General features: G+C 28.4%; 3 protein-coding genes across 7 annotated transcripts; 2 read left to right on the top strand and 1 right to left on the bottom strand.

Annotated features, from left to right (window-relative positions):
- Positions 1-152: 152 nt before the first annotated feature.
- Positions 153-5083, top strand: LOC126873326 (luc7-like protein 3). 5 transcript variants are annotated; one of them, XM_050634074.1, is made up of 8 exons: positions 153-722; positions 827-1075; positions 1156-1362; positions 1436-1597; positions 1682-1863; positions 1943-2031; positions 2092-2178; positions 4276-5083. In XM_050634074.1, the coding sequence occupies exons 1-7, from the start codon at positions 618-620 to the stop codon at positions 2163-2165; spliced, it is 1068 nt and encodes a 355-aa protein (XP_050490031.1). In that variant the 5' UTR covers positions 153-617; the 3' UTR covers positions 2166-2178; positions 4276-5083. The 5 variants fall into 5 exon arrangements, 4 of the variants coding, with proteins under 4 accessions (XP_050490031.1, XP_050490030.1, XP_050490029.1 ...); XM_050634073.1 differs by having other exon boundaries at positions 2248-5083; XM_050634072.1 differs by having other exon boundaries at positions 154-722; positions 2092-2202.
- On the top strand, positions 4198-10757 carry LOC126873329 (40S ribosomal protein S9). Its single transcript, XM_050634079.1, has 6 exons — positions 4198-4346; positions 6973-7102; positions 8962-9101; positions 9389-9627; positions 9818-10004; positions 10530-10757. Exons 4-6 carry the CDS (start codon positions 9405-9407, stop codon positions 10699-10701), a joined length of 582 nt encoding a protein of 193 aa, XP_050490036.1. The 5' UTR covers positions 4198-4346; positions 6973-7102; positions 8962-9101; positions 9389-9404; the 3' UTR covers positions 10702-10757.
- Positions 4737-8518, bottom strand: LOC126873327 (mitochondrial glycine transporter-like). The gene is made up of 7 exons (XM_050634076.1): positions 7692-8518; positions 6227-6345; positions 6064-6148; positions 5816-5995; positions 5465-5636; positions 5129-5388; positions 4737-5052 (listed from the first exon to the last, which is right to left on the bottom strand). The coding sequence occupies exons 1-7, from the start codon at positions 7743-7745 to the stop codon at positions 5026-5028; spliced, it is 897 nt and encodes a 298-aa protein (XP_050490033.1). The 5' UTR covers positions 7746-8518; the 3' UTR covers positions 4737-5025.
- Positions 10758-10962: the final 205 nt, after the last annotated feature.

Raw genomic sequence — 10962 nt, 5'->3', positions numbered from 1 at the left:
TATTTTCAACTTCTTTTTTCGCGTAGAATCACCCCCTTTCCGCTTGTACCACCAGTTACCAACCACCCTGTATATATATTATACTGTTAAAAAGAGACATTGATGTTTCATATTATATCAAGTAGTAATAAAGATTGTCAGAACGTCATAGCGCAACTCATGTTGCGCTTTACTGTATAGAGTTTCTTTTTTAATTTTTCAGGATACTTGCAATAAATAAATAAAGAACAAACAGCTGAAAGAAATATAAAACAAGTTAGGATTTGTTTAATATACGTTGTTTATTGAATTGAACGAGTGGAAATTTGGATTTTCTCTTGTTCGCTTTCACATATGTATATACTTTCTATAAGTTTCGCCATATTGTTTGCTACACTACCGCCTTCTAAAGTAAAAAGGAGTTCGGGGTTAGAATCAAAGTATTAACACTTCGTTTGATTCACTTAATGTCCCTGTGTGTTTTTCTTATTCGAGTGACTTTACACAGTTCCATCATTTATTAAATCCTACTCCTAAAGCGCGAACAAACTACGTAGGTTTCATAGTGTTTACATAAAAATTATCGGTGCATTTTCGTATACCATTAATAACCGACATTCAATCAAGAATTTTGGAACATGGCTGCTGCTGCTGCTGCTGCTCTGCTCGACGAGCTTATGGGAAGGAATAGAAATGTTCTTCCCAATGAAAAACCCAAAGAACTTAATTGGGAAGATCCTGAGGTAAGTACTCGAAAATGTTGATATTCCGACATAGTTATTTGAAAAGTTGGAGTTTTGAAGTATTGATATTTCGACATAATTTTCATTCTTATTTTTCATTACAGTTTTGTAAATTATATTTAGTTAAATTTTGCCCTCATGATTTATTCGTTAATACGAGAGCTGATTTGGGTGCGTGTTCTCGAGTGCATGATGACGAAGCTAGAGAGTTATTCGAAAAAGCTCCTTACTCGTATCGAAAACAACAATACGAGGATGAATTTATTAGATTTTGTCAAAGCATGTTGAATGAAGTTGAAAGAAAAATAATAAAGGGAAAACAACGATTAGCCCTTATTGGAAGAACAGAAGCGGTAAATTAATTTTAAAGATTCATTTTGTAGAGTGCCCTATGTTTGTAATGATAAAAATCTATAAATTATTATTTATTTAGCCTACCTTGACACCAGCACAAACTCAAAGAAATGAAGAACAAATTGCACTTTTAACTGAAAAAATCAATAAACTAGTAGAAGAAGCAGAGCAAAGCGGAATACAAGGCAATGTAGAACAGGCTCAAGGTCTAATGAGACTATGCGATCAATTAAAAGAAGAACGAGAAACGTTAAGAAAGTCTAATGATAATAGTCATTACAATCAGGTAAATATTATAATACATTGTATAAAGTATCATAATAAAGAACAGTAAAAGCTAAAAATTTCGTTTATCTTAGACTGCTGAATTAGCTGCTGCACAAGAAAAACAGATGGAGGTATGTGATGTATGTGGTGCATTTCTTATTGTTGGTGATGCTCAACAACGAATTGATGATCACCTAATGGGTAAACAACATGTTGGCTATGCTAGGTTAAAGAGCGCTCTTCAAGAAATTATGGTAACTCATAACTTTTAAGAAATATATTTTGTATACATTCTCTGATAGCTTGAAATGATAATTACTATAAAAATAACTTTGTAGAGTAAACGTGAAAAAGCCAGAGATGAAAAGGAGCAAAGGAGGGAAGAGGATAGAAAACAAAGAGCACGTGCAAATGAAGAACTTGATAGGCGAAGAAGAGATGATAGGGATAGGGATAGAGAAAGAGATAAACGTCGTAGGCGTGATGATGATAAAGGCAGACATGACTCAAGCAGTCACAGGTATCATAGCTACTCACATGTTAATTTATTACATTAAATTATTAAGGTATGATAATTTCATATTGCTAATTATGTGCAGAAATTCAGGACACAGAAGTAGAAGCAGATCAAGAGACAAACATGACAGACATCGAGATGATGATCACCGACGTCATGCTCGAGATAAAGGTAAATAAATAATGCACCATAGCAAAATTTGAACTATTCAAAAATCCATTTAACTTTCAGGAAGTCGTGATCATCGAAGCTCGAGTCATCACAACCGGCGTCGCCATCGATCTAGAAGTCGAAGTCACAAGTAACTACTCTTGATTGGTTAGTGAGTGAGAAGTAAGCCAGGTATGCACTAAACAATATATCATACTCGTCTCAATTACTGTACAGGTTCTTTACCAGGTGAGTTTCATTAGATGCACATAATATATACATGATAATTATCTGTAATTTTGAAGAATGGCATAGTCACAGCGAGCCAGTCTCTGGTCCTGCCTATTAATCGGAGAAACACTTGTACTAAATTTCATATGGACCTGTTTGTACAGCGTTTAATTTTCAAAGTGACGAGCTCGCTCTATGTAACGTATTACTGAAAAACGGTGCATCGAGGTAATGTCGAGCAAGGAATAGTAAAAGTTGTTCCCATATGAAAGGTATTTTTATCATGTAGTACTATAGATATTGTCTACAGAGCAAGATAGGAGAAGGTATACCTATGCTTGCTTTGATCGGTATAATGTCTTCATAGGGTAAATCAATTATATAACTTCAACGACTGCATAGCTTTTTTGTCGAAAAGAAATTAGTGGTTTAGTGGAGGAAACAGTGCCTACTTCCGTAGACCTGCCACAACAGTGCCCTGTGTGACTGTGACTATACAATCCTAGCTTCTACTACGCATTTCTGAGGTATTTATATCGGAATGATAATACCAAACATGTCCTTTTATTAGGAAAATTAGACGTTTTCAAAATGGTGATCTTTATTTTGGAGCAATATTTGAGTGCTTAAAGTTATGATAACAAACTCCTGCTCTTACTTTCCTTATTCCCTGATTGTAATTTATTGGAGCATATTCAATTTGAAATCAAACAATTATTAATTAGTCAGGGAAAATTTCTGCTATGTACCCAAAGGAACAAGTTTAATCATTATGTTTAAGATAATAAAGCCATAATTTTTTGAAATAATAAAAGATTCATATGTATAGTCCAAAAATATAAAATACGCATATTTAACAGCCATGTGGCTATAATTGATTAATCGATAAATAAGTCCAGATTATAACTTGGTATATAGTTGTATCGTCGTCTTTTGAACTCTACTTGTAAAAGTTCGAGAAACATGTATCATATATGATGCATATTCTTCCCTTTGCATGCATTTTTTTCTCCATTATTTTTAGTTCTGAGAGACAGGACATGGCGAAGCTCAGTCAAATTTTCTTAGCAGAAAGTCGTAATTGTTATAGTATCACGGTACAGCGATTTGAAGGTTGATGACAGGTCATGTGGAATGTATCTTATGGTGCTCCGAGGACATCCCCTTTAATCATATCTTGTCTTATTCTTTTATCGTGTCCTTCATTTCGGCTTATAGAAAACTCATACTTTGTGCGCGTACTACATTTGTGTAATTCATATGTAATTCATATTGACTCATGATAAATCATTCACACATTTAATAATATACTTCCTGGACCACATAGATTAAAAAAAAAATAGAAAGAAAGAAAGAGAAATGGAAGAAACAAAGTATTAAAATAATGGCTCTAAATAAAGGATCGTCTTGTATTGTTACATTGGGATGAAAGGAGTCTTACATGATAAAAGATCCCAATTGTTTCTAATTAAAATTTGTTATCCATCATGATAGGTTTTCATTCCACTCTCATTTCATTTTTATACTGTCATACATCTAATAAATAATTTTATATTGAAGGAAAATTACTAAAAATAAATTTATTAAAACATTATTTCAGCACAGACCTACTCACATGAAAAAGGAGTGAATTTATTAAATAGTATTAAATTTTTATATTAATAAGTATCTTCTAAAAAGGTTAATAATATTTGTTATATAACTTTTGTAATGATAATTAATGTCACTTTTTCGTCTATAAGTTTATTAATACATCAATTATTTTTATTTAAATTTTGTATAATGTATTTAAAAACTTATTCTGTTTATTTCCAATGTCACAAGCAAAGATGATCAGTTTTAATTATGTAATCTGCTTCCTCACACATGTAGCCGACAGAAGTATGATAATTTTTTAAATGTCATGTATTAGGACAAGGTTAACAAATAATATATAAATACGTTATCCTGTGCTATTTGGTAACGACCAAAATTAATATGAGAGAAAAAGATAATAGGATCATAATTTCTAAAAGCTGTGTTGTCTATTTTCAGACAGGAGACATGCCATGGGAATATAACCATTACAACAGGCTCACTTGCACACTGCTTAATATAATATTAAGGTAAAGATTTTGCATAATCTAAAAATTCCAATCATGAATTTTATACACTTGCGTTTAAGTTGATATTTGTCGTGTCGCATACTCTTCAAGCTAATTACGAAAAATCAAAATTCTAAAAATTTAGTATCTAATTACTATTGTCAACATTATAATTTAAAAATTAAAAGCAGATTTATTAGTAATCTATTCGTATCTGATACAAATGTTACTTTAGGCTACATATAAAAAAAGATATGAAGGTAAATTGTCTATAATTTAAATTGTAATACCTTTAAGATTGTTAATTAAATTTAATAAAACAGTACTACAATGAAAGTATCAGGTTATTTTGGAAAACATGCAAACATTAAAATAGGCAGGAATATAAGCAAAGTAACAGATACTGTACAATTTTTAACATTAAATTATAAAATTTATTAAATAAAAATATATACAGGAATAACACATTATTGAGCGATAGGATATTCTACCTGAATACTGTACATAGTAGTGATATTTGCTATAATACAATTGTCCGCTAGAATCAAATTATCTTTATACAAAACTAAAATACTGTATATCAAGTGTAAATATTTACATTGGCTGAATGACTTTGGTTCCATCATGCGTAAATTATTGACTTTCTTTAAATTTGATGTTAACAAACACCAACAAATTATATTATTAAATAGAAACAATTTTATTTAAGCCCTATAAATTTTGTAACCTAAAAATAATATATTATTTAATTCATATGATTTGTCTTGATAATAAAAAAGTGAAAGATTTACAAATTTTGCTACCTCTTCGTATACGGTCCAAGCCATTGCAGTCACTAATGTCCTTCTCAACATTCGTGGAACAATGCCTTTAAAATATCCTAATACACCATATCTTTTATAAATCCTAAAAGCTGCATTACGAACGTCTTTAAATTCATTGGGATATAATTGCATTTTTGTCTTGATTACATCAGCAGGTTGTGTTACAATGGAAGCAAATATTCCTGCTAGTATTCCACAACTAAAATGAATCGGAGCTGACGACTTGGCGTAGGGCAAATCTAAAAAGAAATATTAAAAAGATATAATCATATCGTGGATAAATTAGTTTCTAATTTTATTTTGATAAAAATTTACCTGCTTCCGTAAAAATATTTTTTAATTGAGTATAAAGCGTGAGATAAATGCCACTATAAGGAGCATCTCTTAATAACGTTGGTATTAACCCTCTTGAAAGACCTCTTACTCCTTCCTGCTTGTAAATTAATCTTAATGCTTCTGCTATGCTATTATATTTATAAACTTCACTCTATGAAAACAATATCAATATTAAATTTTATGATTTCATGTAACTGGTATTAACTGGAATATTCTAGATTATTAATATCAATATTTTTATGTCTAATCATTAAATTTTACTTTCTGCATATTTTTCTTTCTATAGTGTATATATTAAAATATAAATATATTTGTAATAATTACACCTACTTCAAAACGTGTTTTTACTACTGTCATTGGAATTAATAAAACTCCAGACATAGACCTTGCAGTAATACCTAATAGCAAAGCTTCTGTAGATGTGAGTGGATCTTCTAGATGCAATGTGTGCTTTAACCAATGTAATGTTGAAAAATACAATCCAACACCAGGTACAACCCTAGTAATGGTCTGAAAATTTTGTTTAATCAGTAACATTTCTTAAGTTTGTTAAATCTAATAATTGCAAAAATTCTTACTGGAGTCATACCCTTCCAGAGTCCAAACACATTTTCATTTTTGATTATATGAATTGCTATGCCTAAAGTACCACTTTTTGGAGTACTAGTACAAGAATAAGCAAATTAAATAATTTTGTATAAATTAATTAAAAAATGAAACATTATATTATTTTACACTTACTCAAGATGCATATTTACTTTGCTTTGGAGTCTGGTTTTAACAAGATCCAATGGTTGAAATAAAATAGTTGAAAATGTACCAGATAGTGATCCCACAAGAAAAGACTTCAAAACAGGATACTAAAAGAGATATATATAAAAATTTTAATTTTGAAAATGCATTGGAATAAATGATATATTTCTAATTAAATATTTGAGATACTGTGCAAATCTATCTCTATTTATATAATTTAGAAAAATTATATTGAAGATGCGATACAATAGAGTAGTAGATATTAATACATCTCATATGATAACTGTGATTGTAATACACATATGACCTATTATCTTGCATGAGTTTACTCACGTGAGTTATAAACTTCTTTTAAAAGGTCAATATAATTATTATCTATACATACATTACAAGATGATCTCTTTTCACTCTTTTTTTTAATATTTCTTAATTATTTTTTTTAATTGTAAACTATATCTAAAAATAATATGCTGCAGTCTAGATCTATAGACTATGAAAAGATACTTCCTATAAAAAGAATTTATAATATTCAATTCACACAATGTTTGGTACAGATATAACATTTCTAAATGATGATTAATACATGGCCTGCTTTTATGTCTTACTAAATATTAAAATTTTATTTTGAATATCTTTGAATATTATCAAAATTATAAATCTACTTTTTATAATTGTATAACAGTTACATTTTTATGATAGTCGTAGAATAGATAATTTTTTATTTTCTTTTTCAGCTTATACTTGTATATTTGGGACATCAAACTCGCAAATTCATAATGCAAATGAACACATGAGATACTAAATGGTGGATACTGCTCCACATAAATCATCTCCCATCCAGTACACCTCTTTTTCTAATTAGAGGTATTTTTTATTCAAATATATTAGTACTTTCTTTTTTTATTCAATGTATAGAATAATCTTTATCAAAAAAGGTATAATATATAATATAATATATTTAATAATTAAATAAATAAATTTTATTTAATATATATTTAAACACTAATCATTCCAATATTCTTTTATATTTACATAATATTAAGCATAAAATATTTTATCCAATTTTATTAAAAGATAACTGTTCATATATATACAAACAAAGAAGATACTAAATAAAATTTTTTGAACCCAACAGTAGCTTCAAGTATAACAACGTTTTTCCTTATCAATTTTTGGGATTTTTGTCACTACAGTCAATAAAAATTTTATTAATTAAATTTCTTAGAAATTATTTAAGAACAAGTTATTGTAAAATGATAAGATTCCAATACTTACAGTTCCAAAAGCTTCCATGATATAAAATCTATTAGAAGTTTAAAAATGAAAAGATTTTAAATTGCAATAAAGTGAACTAGTTCTTGATATAAGACAAAACTGAACAAAAATGTTTTCTTAATGCTTCCTTTACTGTTACAAAGATACTGAGCATGTTGAAAACGTGACTCTTACTTACATCTTCTTTTATCTTTGTCTCACCATGTTCTGGGTCAATAGAATAACCCTGCATATCGACGCATGCTCCAGTAAAAAAATCCAAGAATATCAAACTAAAACGTGATTTAAACGTGACTTAGTATGAAACGTGACTTATTTCACTATGTATTTAATCTGAAGATATAAGAATTACAAAATATGTTATTTTTTATATACATTGATTTTAATATCATATGATTTCACACTCTTTACATAAAAAAAACTAAAAATTTCAAAATAATTTAAAAAAAAATAATGATAAAAAGATAAAAAGAATGATTTAAAAATATATACTCTAGTGCAATGACTTTACAAAATTAAGATGACTATCTATTTTAAATAATTTATTGTTCATGTACCATAATATTTCATGATAAAAATAGTGACATATGTATGTATTTGTAGCTGATTAAAGAATTTATAAGTATTAAGTAAAGATTTAGGCATAAAAAAAGAATTTGTTTAGGTTAGAATTAAAAAATTTAAAGATGAAATTCTGATATTTTATAAAATTAAATAGAGCACTTAATTATTCATTTTAAAAATATACCGTACATTTATCGTTACTATATACTGTAAATATAATTATATCATTACTACTGAATGTACTTCGTAATAACTGCACATTTGAAAATAGATAGGTCAGCAGTAATGTAGAATATAAAGTTCTATAAAATTATCGCGAAACCGATAAAAAATTCGTCCTTATCAAAGAAGTTATTATTTTGAAATAAATTTGTTTGCGATATTGTCGTGGATTTGTTCGTAATTGCATGTGGTCAATGACGTATGTATTGTTTGTTTTAAACCTACATTTCACAACTAAAAAATAACGAAAACAGTTCATTGATAAATATTTTGTAAGATGTATGTTTCAGATTTACAAGATATATTTCTCGATATAATAGCGTACAAAAAAATACATGGGATACATGTTTATCATGTTAAACATTGAGACAAGTTATACAAATATAATTAATATATCAAATTTATTATATGAAAAAAACTATCAAATTATAATTAAAAATATTTAAAAATATTCAGCATTAAAGTGTATTTTTTATTAATACTTTTATTTAAATAAAAATTAATCTTTCTAAAATGAACAAAGTATTTTTTATTCTAAATATGACAATATGAATAATATAGGCTGGTGTATTATTATTAGAATTATAAATTCTTTTAATTTATATTAAATCTTAATAGTACATACAATATTATTATGTATTGTATAATAAAATATTTCTTAGAAAGCCCGCTACTTGAAACGAACTGGATTTCCTGTTTGTGCGCTGTGTTCGCTTCAGAATTATAATTTGCAGTAGGATGTCGGCCATTTCTACTTCGTATACAGCGTGGTGTGGTCGTTATTCTTACGCAGTCGAGTAAGGTATGCTATTTACTTAGAAGTCATTTAAAATTTAATTTCTTTCAGTAATAATAACAATTTCTAATATTATCAATATCTAATGTATTTTAAACTATATTAGGTTGAGTTTAAATATCTCTTCGAATTGATTGTTTCTTAACGTTCTTTACACACGTGGTTCGAATAAATTTTATTTTCGTTATCTTATATAGAAGCATAATTTTACAATATTACAATAAATTTATTCATTTAAATATTACATATATTTATGAAATAAAAGAAAATATTTTTTATTAAATATATATTAGGTAACGACTATACAAAATGGTTAACGGACGGATACCCTCAGTTTTTTCAAAAACTTATGTTACTCCAAGGAGACCTTATGAGAAGGCTCGTTTAGATCAAGAATTACGAATTATTGGTGAATATGGTCTTCGTAACAAGCGTGAAGTATGGAGAGTTAAATACACACTAGCAAATATTCGAAAAGCTGCTCGTGAGCTTCTTACTTTGGAAGAAAAGGATCCTAAACGTTTGTTCGAAGGTACTACATAAATTTTTACTAATATCTTTCATTCAATAAACTTTTTACTAGATTTATATGATGAATTACTTTCTGACACCTCTTGTCTGATCATTTTGATGTTATTTCTTTATTTCTACTGATGAAATCATGCATTTAATGTTTTCTTTGTATACTTTAATTTTTATTTATTAAAGTACGTAATTATCAGGAAATGCTCTTTTGCGTCGCTTGGTAAGAATTGGAGTACTAGATGAAAGCCGTATGAAACTTGATTATGTTCTTGGCTTGAAAATCGAAGATTTCTTAGAAAGACGACTTCAAACTCAAGTATTCAAATTGGGACTTGCTAAATCTATTCATCATGCCCGTGTGCTTATTCGTCAACGTCATATTAGGTAAATTTCATTAAATAGAATACTTCATATGCCTTAAAAAATGGGCAAGAAATATCTGATTATACACAGATTCTTTCTAATCTTTAAGGCAATAGTAAATTCCAGATTAATCACCAAATAAGGAGTAAATACTTGTTTGGTTTCATAGCTGGAGACAATTTTTAGTTTCTTCTAAGAATGAAACGTGAGAGTAATAGTCTTTTGGCTACTGCAGGTATTCAAACATTCCTGATTGTCCAATGAAAACAATAGAAAAAATGTGATTTTAAATATTGGCTGGGTAGCTATGATACTCCAGAACATGCAGCACTGTGTATTAATATTTTCTTTCAGGCAGGCCACTTGAGTGTTAGGAAACTGGCACTTAACGTCTGTCGCGTACTTACGGATACGTATTCGCGTTAAAAATATATAATTGGTATATTCTTTATATGTTAAATAGAGTCAAATTAATATCTTAAATTATTAAAGATACAAATTATTGGGAAGTAGAAATACGAAACATAACATGTATTTCTATTCCAGAGTGCGCAAACAAGTGGTGAACATTCCATCTTTCATTGTGAGATTGGATTCACAGAAGCACATTGACTTCTCACTAAAATCTCCATTTGGTGGTGGTAGACCTGGTCGTGTCAAGAGGAAGAACTTGCGTAAGGGAAGCGGAGGAGCTGCTCCAGAGGAAGAAGAAGATTAAATCATTTGTTTTGTAATACTTCTATTTAATAAAAGTATTCCTTAAATGTTCAATAATTTCTTAAGTTCTGATTTTTATTTAAGTTCCTACTTCTTTGAGTAATATAAGCTTAGTGTTTAAAAGAACAATATTATCGGCAGAAAATTGTAAGATATTAATAGGAAAATACAGAATTAGTGGGGAAATTATTAAATTCCTACATAATAAGGATGAAGAAATAAATAACTTTATGTATTAATATCGTCTAATATATCATTTCAA

This window comes from Bombus huntii, chromosome 14 (genome assembly GCF_024542735.1).
Source record: "Bombus huntii isolate Logan2020A chromosome 14, iyBomHunt1.1, whole genome shotgun sequence".
Lineage (NCBI taxonomy): Eukaryota > Metazoa > Arthropoda > Insecta > Hymenoptera > Apidae > Bombus > Bombus huntii.
Note: the sequence above shows the minus strand (reverse complement) of the source record. Positions and strands in the feature narration are given on the sequence as shown.